Genomic DNA, 17,188 nt, shown 5'->3' with positions numbered 1-17,188 from the left:
GAGTGTTCAGTATCGGAGTCCACTGTACGCCGAAATTTGTACAGTATGGGATTCAAATCTCATAGGCCAGTTGAGGAACCAAGAAAATAACCAACTATCACCACAAATTCTCAAAAAACGCTTAGTTTGGGCCAATTTGCATAAAGACTCTATTGCCATATAATTTTTGTGCAAATTGGCCGAAACTAAGCGTTTCTTTGACATTTGTGGTGATGGTTTTGGTTCCTCAACTGGCCTATGACATTTGAATCCCATACTGTACAAATTTCGGCGTACAGTGGACTCCGATACTAAACACTCTGATTCTTCCAATTTATTGGTTATATCGCTATGGGTGACTCTTCTGTGTTTTACAGCCAAATTCTTTAAAATTCGTTGCCCTCTGGGGTTGGCTGAAATATTTCGGCCATACCCTGAACAAAATCCCTTCGTTGGCTCAGTGTAGATGGTCTTTAAGTTGTGATGGAAACACCAAATAATAGTAGCAGAGTTTATTGATGAGACTTACACTATGGATGTTGACCCGGGGTACTTTGAGTAAAGACTTAAATGATGATCGTTGAAGACAATCACTCGCGTTAATGAATTAATAATAATTGAATTTCTAGACAAGAGATCTTAGTTTTATATAAGTTTAAATTGGGTCAATGTAAACACGGGCCCCGCGTGATTTTGTGTATCTAATTAAGGTAAATTGTTTATCTTATGTCAGCAACTTTTGGCTGATGTCCAAATTATATTATTGATAATTGACCAAATGTGTATGTAATTTAATTAATTACGTGTGTGTGTTTAATAACAAATAAATGCATTCGATCTACTGGGTGATAAAATGATACTGTCCAATTTCGGATATGAATACTGAATATTTGATATTGGACACGACCCCTCCAAACCGATGTAACAGGATGTGTCTCTTTAATTTTTTAGCCCAACCTTCGAACTGACGATAAAGATATTATGTCATATTTTTTGCTATTTCTCTTTGATACATGTGGTATTTTCTAATAAAGCAGTAACAGAAGAGGTTTGCTTAACAGACAGATTTTTACAATCACTCATATGAAAAATTTTCAATCCGAGATATTCGTCTTTTAAAAATTAACATATTTGTATTAATATCTTTAAATAAATTAAACAAATTAAAATAAACATTAATATAGAACAATATTAACACTCACCACTGCAAATTTTACGAAAACTGAACACCAATCACTAATTTAACTAAAAAACTAAAGTTGAAAAAAGTCGAGTCCTTCTGCATTTTTAGCACATTCTATTACCATCTGTCAAGTTTTCACAATTAAAAAACATTTTTTACCATTTTTAACTTAAATTATGTATCACAATTATTAAGTAATTATTATTTAACAGAATTCGCAGTTCCGTATCACTTTGAAGATACTTTTAAGGTGATTGCAATTAAAAAACTGCTTTTTCTAAGGTGAGTCTAATAAATTGAGCAGGGACTGTACAGGGTGTGGCATTAGTGAGAGAAAGTTTAATTACTCATGAGTGGTAAGAGATATACCCCATTCCACGAATATACGACCCTCTTGGATTATCGCGACAACGAATATTTTACTGTGCAAAATATGAAGAACGAAAGTAAATTGCAAATTATATTGTTTATTGGAGTAATTATTAGAGCAAAATACATTCGTACTTCTTATGTTGCACACTAAAATATTCGTTGTCGCGATAATCCAAAACAGTCGTATATTCGTGGAATACACCATACGAGAAAAATTAAATAAAAATGTATACCATTTTTATTCAGTTGCAATGCGAAGGCAAAACTGTCTTATTTTTCACTTAGAACAGAGAGCGCAAACCAACACTCTAAATCGACGATTTTCGACTCTAATTGGAGTCATCATCAGAGAGGCGTAGGTTTGCTGCTCTCTGCCAAGTGACGAAACTCCGAGAGCTTATCCCCGCATTGCAACTGACGTTTATGGAGTAGGTGTCTGGCGACATCTGTCAACTGAGAGTTTTTAAAGTTTTTAACCTAATTAGCCCAGTCGGGATACCATTTGACCTTGCATTAGGAGCTGCCCCAAATTTTATTTTTCTAGTATTTAGGGAGGGTCAATAGTAGTATAAATTTAAAATCTCGACTGAATTTGACTGTTGCGTTAGCCGCCATCTTGATTTTAAACGAGAACCGTTTTTGCTCAATATCTCCGCCAGTTTCAACTTTTCGACAAAAAATATACAAACTGAAACTGTTGAAAATGCGATTTTATATAATTTCGTTTATTATAATTTTGTTTGTGCGATCCATATGTTCCGAGTTATGGGGAAAAAACAGTGACAGTTAAAGCATAATTATTGATTTATTGAATTATCTCGTTTATTATTACCTTTACAACAAATTTTAACCTATACAAAAATAAAGAGAATTAAATTTTGTACAATTTTGATCTCTTCCATTTTTTTGATAAAATCAATATTTAAGGTAGTACATATGCGATAAAAGCGCGAGCGTAAGACCCGATTGATTGTAAAGCAATTGTTTTTGTTCAATATCTTCCCCATTTTCAACTTTTCGACAAAAAGTGTAAGGACTGAAATTGTTACAATTACGATTTATTACAATTTTTCGAGAGAACCAGTGGCGGGTCTAAGAAGGGGGGGATGGGAAAATTCCCCCCAACGGGATCCGAAAATTTTAAAAAAAGTTGTTGAAATATTAAAATATGTTAGCTGACATGAAACTTAATTGTCGACAGACAAATTCAACCAATAAAACCCGCTAGTTAATAAAATTAAGTGAACTTAATGCATATTATAAGTTATTATTTATGTCTTTTATGTACTTAGTTTGGTTGGTGTTTCATTGGAAGTTTCAAAAATTGTATAAAATATAATTCTCTTTATTTTTGTTTATGTACAATTATGTCGTAAAATTATGCTCCCCCTCCGCTTCCACTATTTTCCTCCTTAACTCGGAGAATATTGATCGCATAAAAAAATTCTGGAAAAGACATTGTAGGAAATTGCGTTTCCAACAATTTTAGTTCCTACCGTTTTTGTCGAAAAGTTAAAAATGGCGGATATATTAAGCAACAACGGTTCTCCTTTAAAATCAATATGGCGGCTAATGCAACCGCGGAATTCAGTAGAGATTTTAAATTTACACTATTATTGATCTCCCCTAAAGGATAGAATATAAAATTTGAGGCAGCTCGGAAAAAAGATTCAATTCAGTAATTATGCTCCCCCCACCACTTTTTACTATTTTCCCACTTAACTCGGAAAATATCAACCGCATGAAAAAAATTGTTAAAAAGAAATTGTAGGAAATCATATTTGGAACAATTTAAGTTGAAAATGGCGTAGATATTGAACAAAAACAATTGCTACAAAATAAATCAGGTCTTACGCTCGCGCCATTATCGCATACATACTCCCTTAAATATTAACTTTAGCAAAAAAATGAAAGAAACTAAAATTATGTAGAATTCAATTCTCTCTATTCTTGTATAGGAACATTTTTGTCGTAAAACTAACAATAAACGAGATAATTCAATAATTATGCTCTATTTATATATAACTGTCACTATTTTCCGGTATAACTCGGAAAATATCGATGACACGAAAAAATTGTAAAAATAGAAATGATAGAAAATTACATTTTCAACAATTTTGGTTGTTATAATTTTTTTCGAAAATTTGAAAATGGCGGAGATATTTAGCAAAAACGGTTCTCGTTTAAAATCAAGATGGCGGCTAACGCAATGGCGGAATTCAGTCGAGATTTTAAATTTACTCTACTATTGACCCCCCTAAATATTAAAAAAATAAAATTTGGGGCAGCTCCTAATGCAAGGTTAGGCCTGTTATTCGTCTAACCCGACTGGACTAAATAGAAATATTAAAAATATTGAAAAATATTAAAAATATTCCTAAAAGATATTTACTTGAAAACTTATTGGACCATTTTCCTGGTAACACCTCCATGGCTTCTAAAAATTGCAAGCCAGATAGATGCTGAAGCAAAGAAGACAAGAGGAAATTCAAAAACTTACAATTCACGACCCCGTCTGTTCAACTGGTAAATTCCAACGGAAAATGGACCTAATTACTCAAAGGAGTAAAACTAATATAAAATTAAATAAAAATGTATACCATTTTCATTCAGTTGCAATGCGAAGACAAAACTGTCTTATTTTTCCCTTAGAACAGAGAACGCAAGACAGATGCTTTAACATCCATCTGGCTTGCAATTTTTAGAAGCCATGGAGGTGTCTCCAGGAAAATGGTCCAATAAGTTTTCAATTAAATATCTTTTAGGAATATTTTTAATATTTCTATTAGGTTGAAAACTTTGACTTTCAGTTGCCAGATGTCGCTAGACACCTACTCCATAAACGTCAATTGCAATGCGGGGATAGGCTCACGGAGTTTCGTCACTTGGGGCAGAAAGCAGCAAACTTACGCCTCTCTGATGATGACTCCAATTAGAGTCGAAAATCATCGATTTAGAGTGCTGGTTTCCGCTCTCTGTTTTAAGTGAAAAATAAGACAGTTTTGCCTTCGCATTGCAACTGAATAAAAATGGTATACATTTGTATTTAATTTTATATTAGTTTTACTCCTTTGAGTAAAACTAGGTCCATTTTCCGTTGGAATTTACCAGCTGAATAGACGGGGTCGTGAATTGTAAGTTTTTGAATTCCCTCTTGTCTTCGGTGCTTCAGCATCCATCTGGCTTGACCGTGATGACGTAATCGATGATTTTTTAATGAGACTAGGGGTCATGGGATAGCTCATTTGAAAGGGTATTAAATTCTCTATTCAGTAATATACACATTGAAATAATTATTTATTGAGGGTGGCCAAAAAATTTTTTGAATTAAATTAGTTGACAAAAAAAGAAAAATGTATGTAATTTATTTAATTCAAAATACATTTTACTGCTGTCAGATATCAGAAAAAATGTTGATTTCACAAATAAATATTGCTTTTCGCTTAAAAGGATGGGTACGTATTTTCGGCTGCAATGCTATTCAAATGGGGATTCGTTTTTTTCGAATCCTGAGAAAACTAATAGGTATTTTTGAAAAATTTAAACGCAGAATTAAAGATTACGTTATTAGCGAGTGTCGAAAGTCCCTGAGAACTTCTATAATGTTTATTTTAATAAGTTACAGGGGTGAAAAACTAAGAGAAAATTTAGTGTGATTTTTAATTTCAAACATCTCATTCAAAATAAACTTTTTATTTATTCTAAGGGACTTTCGGCCCTCGGTAATAATTTAGTCTTTCATTCAGCGTTTAAATTTTTCAAAAATATTTATTGGTATTTTCAGGATTCGAAAAAAATGAACACAATGTCGGTGGTAATATTTTCCAAATCTATCTTTGTCTTACAACGCACTTAGTCGAATAGAATATTGTCAGCATATTGTCAGTTAGAGAGTGGCACTCAGTGACAATTTTAAATATTTGACATGACATCGGGAATATTTTGAGTTGTTGATTAAATAATATTGATGTATAGTGTATTTGATAAATAATTGATTTAAGACGTGAACTTAATAAAAAGTTATTCAGAGAGAGTCTGTAATTTGGAATAAATTCAATATCTCAAATACTAATTGTTTTTTTGAAAAATGCGCAGACCCGTCGATTAGTATTTCAAATTGTCCTTTTTGACATGCAATTATAATGTATACGGGGTGTCCCAATTTAGAGATATGACGTCATCGTTGATTTTCTTAAATGGCAACACTGTCATTTTGATAGCTATTTTCATAGGGTGTGTAAAGTTATACACAACTGCAAAATATCAAATTTTTATTCTCTGCCATTTACAAGATAATAGAAAATAACAGAGTTATATCCGTAATTTGGAATAAATTCAATAATTAAAATAATAATTGTTTTTTTGAAAAATGCTCAGACCCGTCGATTAGTATTTTAAACTGTCATTTTTGACATAAAATAATAATGTATACAGGGTGTCCCAATTTAGAGACATGACGTCATCGTTGATTTTCTTAAATGGCAATACTGTCATTTTGATAGTTATTTTGATATGGTGTGTAAAGTTATACACAACTGCAAAATTTCAAATTTTGTTCCCCATCATTTACAAGAAAATAAAAAAGAACAAAGTTATGAAAAAAAAGTAATCAAATAATAATTGAATTTAATTATTCCAGTTAAGCAAATACTCCTAATGTTGGCCCTCAATTATTGTCAAATTGTCAATGGGCACCGTTATAAGCATTTGCTTATTTGAAATAATTAAATTCAATTATTATTTGATTACTTGTTTTTCATAACTTTGTTATTTTTTATTATTTTGTAAATGATAGGGAACAAAAAGTTGAAATTTTGCAGTTGTGTATAACTTTACACACCCTATCAAAATACCCATCAAAATGACAGTATTGCCATTTAAGAAACTTAACGATGACGTCATATTTCTAAATTGGGACACCCTGTATACATTATTATTGTATGCCAAAAATGACAATTTGAAATACTAATCGACGGGTCTGAGGATTTTTCAAAAAAACAATTAGTATTTTAATTATTGAATTTATTTCAAATTACAGACATAACTTTGTTATTTTCTGTTATCTTGTAAATGGCAGAGAATAAAAATTTGATATTTTGCAGTTGTGTATAACTTTACACACCCTATCAAAATAGCTATCAAAAAGGCAGTGTTGCCATTTAAGAAAATCAACGATGACGTCATATCTCTAAATTGGGACACCCTGTATACATTATTATTGTATGTCAAAAAGGACAATTTGAAATACTAGTCGACGGATCTGAGCATTTTTCAAAAAAACAATTAGTATTTGAGATATTGAATTTATTCCAAATTACAGACTCTCTCTGTTTATTGTGTATTATTTGTGGAAGATCCAAGCAGAGAATACATCAGGACATCAGGATAATATATTCTGTGATCCAAGTATTTTGTTGTTAAAGATGTTCAAAATTGTAAGCGTTCCATAGTAACAATATATTATTAAAAAATCACTTTCACACTTTTTCTCTTTTCTCGATTGAGTATTAGTTTTTGTTGTACATATATTATTACAATCACTGAATACATAGTTAGTGAAACAATTATCATATTTATTAACTGAATTAATAATTTGCAAACAACAGTTATCCAAGAACATTCAAAAGCCATCTCTTTAAGTTAATGATGACATTTTCAAGTAGAATGACATTCTAGTAATGTTTACTTGTTTACATATCCATACCAGTGTGAATTTTAATACACGTAATTTGCCGTGTAAAGACAGAAAAGGTAGGGATAGCCGTAAAATATTCGCGAATTATGTACCCATGGCCTTAAGGGCAGCCAAAGTCCGAAAATTGAATTTTTTAAGTTTTTTTGGGTTATGATTGAAAATTATTCTCTGAAATCTTCTCTTTCCAACGATATACCGGGTGTTCACTTATATTTTCCCCCATTTTAACTGCCTATAACTTCTAAACGGCTTAAGATAGAAATATGCGGTTTTCGCTGAAATGTTTTATTTTAGTAAAAGTTTTGTCTAAATGGACTGAATTTTTATATCGCTTTCAAATACGAAAAGAAAAATTGCGGATTTTTGAAAAAAACGTTGTTGACTTTTTTTTAATGGAACACCCAGTATATTTTTTTGTAAATTGAAAGAAAGGTCATTCACCTATTCAGCGATATAAAGTTTTTTAAAATTTGTTGTCAAATCACTGAGTAATTAATTTTTAAAATGAGAGGTGCAACGTGGATATCACATACCTAAATAACATAATATGTGATTTCCACATTGCATCTCTCATTTTAAAAATTAATTGCTCAGTCATTTGACCACCGATTTTAAAAAGAATTATATCGTTGGATAGGGAAATGACTGTTTTTTCAAGTTTTTAGGTAAATAACCATTTTTTATGTCGCTTTTAAATAAAAAATGGCGGATTTTTGAAAAAAAAAACGTTGTTGACTTTTTTTATTGAAATACCCAGTATATTTTTTTGTAGCTTGAAAAAACGGTCATTTACCTATCCAGCGATATTAAATTTTTTAAAATCGGTTGTCAAATGACCGAGCAAATAATTTTTGAAATGAAAGATGCAATTTGGAAATCACATAAAATAATATCATTTTGCTTAGTTATGTTATTTAGGTATGTGATGTCCACGTTGCACTGCTCATTTTAAAAATTAATTACTCAGTGATTTGACAACCGATTTTGAAAAACTTTATATCGCTGGATAGGTGAATGACCTTTCTTTCAATTTACAAAAAAATATACTGGGTGTTCCATTAAAAAAAGTCAACAACGTTTTTTTCAAAAATCCGCCATTTTTCTTTTCGTATTTGAAAGCGATATAAAAAAATTCAGTCCATTCAGACAAAACTTTTACTAAAATAAAACATTTCAGCGAAAACCGCATATTTCTATCTTAAGCCGTTTAGAAGTTATAGACAGTTAAAATGGGGGAAAATATAAGTGGACACCCGGTATAACACATTATAGTAGAAAATATCCATGGTTACCAAATTATTTTTTTAACGTCTGCACTCAACTTACCGTGTACCGGTAGCTTTATAGCCTATTAGAGTGTTTCATGTTTTTGCGATTTCTCGAATACTAGGTTTTTAACTTTTGATGTCAAATATCTCTGGATCCTTAAATGATAGAAGGTCCAAATTTTTCCAGTAGTTGTAGATAGATAATATAAAGTCCCGCGTAAAGTTTTATTAAAAAATGTATAAGAACAAGTAAAATCAAAAATAAAATCTAAACTTTTTTGGGTTTTTTTGTAAGAGTATTTTAAAAAAATTTAAATAAATGTTACTTTCACTCTACCTTTACAGAAATCTACGCGGGACTAAAAAATGCCTCTAGTTTCAAAATAAACAAAAAATTAGATAAAAACCAAGTTCTCAATCCAGTAGTGCAGAAAACGACAATAAATATCGTACTCATACCACTAGATTGACAACAGATGGAAACTCTCTGGTTACTACCTCCGCGACTTTCAAAAATTATAAGCCATATGAGTGCCGAGACGAACATTAAGATGAAGGAATTTTAAATAATTCACGTCCCATCTGCTCAGCGTGGTAAAGTTCCAACGAGAAGGTTCCCTACCCTAAGTACTCCACAAAAGAGTAAATTAATAAAAAATGTATAAACATTTTCAATTTCTCTGCAACCTGAAAATGCAGCAGCATTATAATATTTATTGTCGTTTTATGTACTACTGGATTGAGAACTTAGTTTGTTTCTTAGCAGATGTCCCTACGATATCAGTGACATTTCTTTTTTTGCAATCTGGGAAAGCACAGATCGAGGTACCTGGTTGAATTGGAGAGAAGAGGATATAGGACTACTGACGATGGGGCAAAAAAGTGCCGAAACCGGTATAGACTCTTCCTGCACTCTCCGATTTAACTAGAGTATAATGCTGCTGCATTTTCAGGTTGCAAAGAAATTGAAAATGTTTATACATTTTTAAAAAATTAGGTCTCTAAGTGCTTTGGTTACAGAACTATGTGACATAATGTTAACATTGTCGTTAAATGGGACTTCGGTGCCCTTGAATTAAATGTTGTTCTGAAGCTATTTCCTTGTGGCATTTTTATAATTAACTATTTAGATGGGAAATAAGACACAATTAAATTGAAAAAATAATTTTATTAACGTTTCGACGCCCCACATCGGGTGTCGTTGTCAAAATACAAAATACTACTAGATTAAACAAAAATGTCGTTGCTTAGGAAAAATCCATAAGGAAAAATTTCCTATAACTGGCTGTATACCATTAATTACAAAAATTGAAGAAAATCTTCTGTGTAAAAGGTATATTTATTTAAAAAGTAGTAAAAGCTTAGTAAAAAGTTCTTCTAATAATTTATTTAATCTGACTCATTTATATCAGTAATTCAGACATATATTATACATTTTAAAGTAGAAGACTTTAAAAAGATATTGCCAATATTTATGAGTTGCGTTCCTGGGATGACTTTACTGAAAGATAGTTCATTCAATTACATGAAATCAACCCCAACCCAAGAATATCCTTCATAAAAATATCATAGCATGTGATCTGTCTTTAAAAAGACAACCAAATGCACGGTGACAGTAAAATTCTCGCGTTAGAGATTCCATAGTAAATCACGAGGGAAAACCAGGAAAAACCTCATGATACTATCCCGACAGCGTAAGTATTTGGTCTTACATTTAGTTTACTCTCAAAACTAATACCAAATTCTGACTTTAATATATATTATGGTGTTTAAATTATAAATAATATTAATAATACATAGATATATAAGTAATAATAAATTATAAACTATTTACTAACTCGATATGTTATTGACTTACTAATCGTGTTATTTTCTTTCTATCGACTTCCTCTTTCAGTGTGGGTAACCACATCCTACTGCATTCTATTGGGACCGTGCAAGTTCGGAAAAGCGACACCTATTTCTACGCTCTGAACTTTTATTCGCACTTTTAATTATATTGGCCAATCATATGGTCCTGGTTACTGGATAATTGTCAAGGCCATAGTACAAAAAAAATAATAAGAAGAAAAAATAAGATTTAGGTTGTGTTATTCAAACATAAACAATTGTATGTAGTAAATAAAATTAGTTATTAAAATGCAGTATTGCAAGCAAAATACAATTAATTAAATTTACCTTTATATAATAATGGCATATCATATCAATATTGTGAAGCAATATATAATTTTTCTTCTTAACTGACAATAGGTATGAAATGTACGTCAATTTGACAATTTCAGTTGACAATATGAATTATTTAAGAAAGTTGCAATATTTCTCCGCTATTCGCGCACGATCGTTTTGCGTATCCCTTCCAAGTACTTGCACACCGCGAATAGAGGAATTTGCGACACAATTGGTTTCATTTAGCATAATTAGAGTCGCTTCTTTGATTTTTCTCTTTTTATTATCTGTTTCTTTCAGGACTATACTTGAATCTCTCCACTGAAAGAAACAGGTAGTAAAAAGAGAAAAATCAAAGAAGCGGCTCTAATTATGCTAAATGAAACCAATTGTGTCGCAAATTCCTCGGTAGAATGCAGTGGGATGTGGTTACCCATACTGAAAGAGGAAGTCGATAGAAAGAAAATACCACGATTAGTAAGTGATAACATATCGAGTTAGTAAATAATTTATAATTTAGTATTACTTATATATCTATGTATTATTAATATTATTTATAATTTGTTATAATATAATATAATAAATATATTAGGTTTGTTCTAGCATCAGTTTCAAACGGTTTGAAACCATCAGCGAATAGTGGACCAGCGCGAGTAGAGGGGATAGCACTGGTGACTGTATTATGTTCTCTCACTGACCAACTGTTTGCTGACGATTTCTGACTAGTTTGACTGTTTCATAGAACAAACCTATTATTGTTATGACAGTTCCGTAGATTGATCCTACATAGAAAGAGTCCCTCGACGTGAAAGAAGAAGTAGTCACGTACGAGAATGTTCTGGATGTCATGGAATAACCATAGAGGTAAATATTAAGCGAATAGTGGACCAGCGCGAGTAGAGGGGATAGCACTGGTGACTGTATTATGTTCTCTCACTGACCAACTGTTTGCTGACGATTTCTGACTAGTTTGACTGTTTCATAAAACAAACCTATTATTGTTATGACAGTTCCGTAGATTGATCCTACATAGAAAGAGTCCCTCGACGTGAAAGAAGAAGTAGTCACGTACGAGAATGTTCTGGATGTCATGGAATAACCATAGAGGTAAATATTAACATAGAGGGAGCCTACCTTCCGCGCTTCCTGACGACAAGATCTCATGGACTGGTTTGCTGCATCTCTTTCTAACACATTGTATCGAAAATCTATGATGACATTCAGTGTGAATATAGGCACGGAAGAGGGGGACAACTGTAGCAGCTTTACTATGCGTAAGAGTGAAACAGCACTAATCCAAATAAAAAAGATGGTGTCGTCACTTCGCTCTGAATGACACTCTCTCTATGCTAATATATAACTCTATGGGAATAACCCAGAAATGTCTGGTGACGTCTAGAACGTCAGAAATCTATATAAACATATGTGTTTGACATTTTATAGTTTGAGTTGTAATTCAGCTTTTGAAGTTTGCAGTTTGTTAAAGTATTGTAATTTCTGTTCGAGTTCAATAAAGATATTCACAAGAAGTGTAACAATATATTAAAGTGAGAATTTGGTATTAGTTTTGAAAGTAAACTAAATGTAAGACCAAATACTTACGATGTCGGGATAGTATCACGAGGTTTTCCCTGGTTTTCCCTCGTGATTTACTATGGAATCTCTAACGCGAGAATTTTACTGTCACCGTTGCATTTGGTTGTCTTTTTAAAGACAGATCACATGCTATGATATTTTTGTGACGGATATGCTTGGGTTGGGGTTGATTTCACGTAATCGAATGAACTATCTTTCAGTAAAGTCGTCCCAGGAACGCAACTCATAAATATTGGCAATATCATTTTTAAGTCTCCTACTTTAAAATGTATAATATATGTCTGAATTGCTGATACAAATAAGTAAGATTAAATAAATTATTAGAAGAATTTTTTACTAAGCAACAAAATTTTTGTTTAATCTAATGGTATTTTGTATTTTGACAACGACACCCAATTTGGGCGTCGAAACGTTAATAAAATTGAATTGTGGCTTATTTCCCATCTAAATAGTTAATCTTAAATTAAATGTTCAAACTTCCAAGGGGCAGGTGGCTGGTTTGAACATTGAATTTAAGCGAAAAGCAAGGTTTATTTGTGAAATAAACATTTATTTCTGTTTTCTGGCAACAGTAAGTATGTTTAATTAAATAAAGTACATAAATTCTTCACTTTTTGTCAATTAATTTAATTTAAAAAAAATTATTTTTGTCAACCTGTATAAATATTTATGTTAATGTTTATATTACTGAGTAGAGAATTGAATACCCTTTCAAATGAGCTATCAGATGACCCATGTTCTCATTAAAAAAAATCATCAATTACGTCATCACGCCCAGATGGATGACGTCAACAAACATATGATATATATGCCAAAATGTCTTAATTTAAAAATAAAAATCGACCTGTTTCGGGATTTTTTCTTTAAGTCGCCGGTTTAAGAAATAACGAATTTATTCCTTTTCTAATGAACATCCTATATATTTTTATATTTTTGAACTCTCCTCGATGTCCTATTTTTTTTTTATTTCGTAGTAATATGAACGAAGAATTGTAGAGATTTGACAAAAAAGAATCTATTCATGTTCAAACGATTTTTAAAATAGCCTACTATTGTCCAAAATTATTAACATATCGACATGTTTAATTTAATTATACAGGGTTGGTCGAAATACTTCGAGGGTTCATGGAGCTTTGAAACATCCCTACTATGCTAAAATACAGGGTGTTCCATTTAAGAAAACTCAGAAAATACCTTTCAAGTTTCGACCAATCATGTACAGCTAGTTCCTAAAAAAACTGATACGACTCTTAATAAGATTTGATCATTTTGAGCAGTGTATGATTGTTCTGACATTAGATAATATTTATTATGACAGACAAATAATAAAATAAACAAACAGCCATTTTTTGAGGTTGAACAGAATAAGTTATTTGACAAATTTGACAGTGACAGTATGTAAATAATAAGTATTTATCCTTCAAAATACACTGCTCAATTTTCTACAAAATACGCTTTAAGAGTCGTATCAGTTTTTTTTTTTGGAACCAGCTGTACATCCAAATTAAATATTTCGCTCTGCTAATAATTTTTTAACAATAGTAGACTAACATTAAAATTCGTTTTAACATAAATATACTTTTGGACGTCAAATACCCACAGGGTTTTGTATTTTGAACAAAAAAAATTTATGTCAACAAAAGAAAAAATCAAAATAATTTGTATCTTGAGAACGATTTTCTAAAGTAGAAATCTAAACGTCAAGACAATCTATTTTTCAACTAAAATTGTGATTAATTCCCGGTAAAATATTTTTAAATAATATTAAAAAAGTAATATATACCTCTTCAGCAATATTTTCTTTCTTAATTCCTCTGTTCATTGCTTTGGCTTTGGTCTTCACTGCCTGTTGAATTTTTTTCTTTAAGTCCTCAGTGATAACAGGCTCCACCCTCTGAGCCATTGCACTAGGCGCCGTGTCGAAGAAGGATTTGGCTCTTTTCTTACTCTGTATTGAAATATAAATTTAATATTAAGATATGTAAAGATACTCCGTTCTTTAACGGTAAAATATTGCAAAACCTCGAAATTTTAAATAACCGCTTGGATTCACATGAAATTTGGCATACACATAGCTAACAAGTCAAAGAAAAAAAGTGATATTGTGCCGATATGTGCTTTTGCCCTGGGGGTGGTTTTCACCCCCTCTTGAGGGTGAAAAAATATTCGTCCAAAGAAATTCAGGAAATGGATAAACTGGCTAATTTTAAGTAACTTTTGTTCTATAGAGTTTTTTCACTAAGTCAATACTTTTCGAGTTATTTGGCAGTGAATATGTTCATTTTTTCAACAAAATAACCACGCTTTTAGACGGTTTCTCGCAAATAACTCAAATAGTAAGTATTTTGTCGAAAAAATATTCTTAGCAAAAAGATAGCCTGTAAAAAATTTAAAAAAATTGTGTATATATCACGTCTCTACACCTAGTAGAAGCAGAGTCACAGCTAATGAAAAATAGGTTCATATTCGTCAAATTCCAAATGGAATACTTTAACGTGAAATAACCAAAAATGAAGCACATTTCGGGGAAAACTCATTACAACTTATTTAAAGTGTTTAAAAAAAGCTTCATTTTTGTTTTATAAAAAAAATTTCTAGCATCAAAATTAAACAAGTTACGCTCAAAATAAAGTTAGTCCCTTTTGGTTTTGGTAAAAAAATAGAGAAAATCACCCCCTAATTAGTATCTTAAATGAACTTAATCGTTACGACTTCACAAGTTTCTTGACTCGTGTATATATTGTTTATATGATCTGTAAGTTTCATCGGTTCAAAGTCCTTATTATTGAAAGAGCTGTAGTTAAAAGGGGTTGAACGAATCACTGATCACGAATGTATGCAAATTTAGAAACACCAAATCTTAACCAATTTTTGTCTAACAGAAAAACAAAAAAATACATGATATTCAGAAAAGCAAATCTAACTTTTTTGTTTTTCGAGATTTTTGGTATCTCTAACAATTTTTAAGTTATTTTGAAAAAAAGCATATTTTTCAAAATTTAAATTTTTAAAAAATTTACTTTGAAACTAAATTTTTTCAAAAATAAGCACTTTGAATCGATGAAACTTACAGATCATATAAACACAACATAAGTAAAATAATTTGTGGAGCGGTAACGATTAATTTCATTTAAGTTGCTAATTAGAGGGGCGGTCTTCCCGATTTTTTTTGCAAAAACAAAAGGGACTAACTTTATTTTGAGCGTAACTTGCTTAAATTTAATGCTAGAAACTTTTTGTAAAAAACAGAAATAAAGCTTTTCTTAAACACTTTAAAAAAGTTATAATAGGTTTTCCCTAAAAAGTGCTTAATTTTTTGGATATTTCACGTCGAAATATTCTATTTGAAATTTGGTGAATATGAATATATTTTTCATTGGCTATAACTCTGGTTCTACGAGATCCAGATACCTAACGCGTACACCATTTTTTTACGTTTTTATAGGCTATATTTTTGCTAAGAACGTTTTTTTCGACAAAATACTTACTTTTTGAGTTATTTGCGAAAAACCGTCTAAAAATGTGGTTATTTTGTTGAAAAATGAACATATTCACTTGCAAATAACTCGAAAAGTGTTGACTTGGCGAAAAAGCTCTATAGAACAGAACTTACTTAAAATTAGTCAGTTTACCCATTTCCGGACTTAGTTTGGACATATATTTTTTCACCCCCAAGAGGGGGTGAAAGTCACCCCCAGGGCAAAAGCACACATTGTCACAATATCACTTTTTTTCTTAGACATGTAAGCTATACGTATGCCAAATTTCATGTCAATCCAAGCGGTTCTTTAAAATTTAGAGCAAAAACCGTGAAAGAATGGACTAAGAATGCTTTAATAACAAACTCAACTCAACTCAAATATAAAAATCAACAGTTTAAAATTTTCTTTAATTAATACCATTTTTTTTTTCAAAAGACGCTTATTTAATTTAGAAATATACTTTTTCGTTAATAATTTCAGAAAGTACTGCCAATATTATACAACAGAAATATCGTCGGCATAATATGAAAAAAAGTCCAAACTATTCAATTTTAGAATTTTGACGGCATCTGTTAGCATTATTAAAAATCTATGTACAGCTGTGTTTTCTTCTAATATAGTTTACTAGATTTTGCTAAAATTGCGAAAATGAAATCTGCATAAATCTATTTTAACGTTGAAAACCATATGAAATTTGCACAAGTCCGCTCTTGATAGTGGTTAAACCGTTCAAACGTATCGGTGATTTTCTGATGTTTATACAATAAAAAGTCTTCTCATTGTAAACGGATGAGTACTTACAGGGTATAGGCTAAAATTGACATAACATATCGTTTGATAATTAAACAAATTGATTATGAAAAACGTTGAATTTAAATTGTTTAGGGACCTGTGCACTTTTCACTGGAGTTTATGCACAGTAGTTAGTTTTTTGCTTCTGCTGTAAAATCAGGTATTTGGGACTTATGCATTTTTCACATTAGAACATATTATGTTAATAATCTATATAAAAACTTAATTCACTACAAGATAAACCTTCCAATAGACCTAAATTGTATTATTTTTTCAGGAAATAATAATATACTTTATGTACTTCATCAACACATCATAAACTGTAAACTAAAATTGTAAAATTACTAACCAATTTTGTAAGCAATTCTGCAAAACAAACTAAATGTAAAGCATTAAAGGAAAAAAAAGGTGAATACAAAAAAAAATAAAAAAAAATAATAAAAAAAATAAACCAAGTGAAAAAAATGACAAATTAAAAAAAAACCAAAAAAAAACAAAAAAAAAACAAAAAAAAACAAAAAAAAAAACAAAAAAAACAAAAAAAAAAAAACAAAAAAAAAAGAAAACAAAAAAAAGAAAACAAAAAAAAATAAAAACATACACACAAAGAGGGCTAAAACCTCTACCGGGTTGATGCTCTAGCGCGGAAGGAAAA

The 17,188-nt window shown here is 30.9% G+C and overlaps 1 protein-coding gene across 2 annotated transcripts in view; it reads right to left on the bottom strand.

Moving 5' to 3' along the window:
• The window catches only part of LOC126891975 (DNA topoisomerase 2), a 255,500-nt gene that overhangs the window by 58,017 nt on the left and 180,295 nt on the right, over positions 1-17,188 (bottom strand). For both annotated transcript variants that reach the window (XM_050661332.1, XM_050661333.1), the window contains one exon: positions 14,043-14,207. In XM_050661332.1, coding sequence (XP_050517289.1) covers positions 14,043-14,207 — 165 coding nt within the window. The remainder of the gene's footprint in view (positions 1-14,042; positions 14,208-17,188) is intronic.

This window comes from Diabrotica virgifera, chromosome 9, assembly GCF_917563875.1.
Source record: "Diabrotica virgifera virgifera chromosome 9, PGI_DIABVI_V3a".
Classification (NCBI taxonomy): Eukaryota; Metazoa; Arthropoda; class Insecta; order Coleoptera; family Chrysomelidae; genus Diabrotica; species Diabrotica virgifera.
The sequence above is the reverse complement of the archived record's forward strand: the minus strand, read 5'-3'. Positions and strand labels throughout refer to the sequence as shown.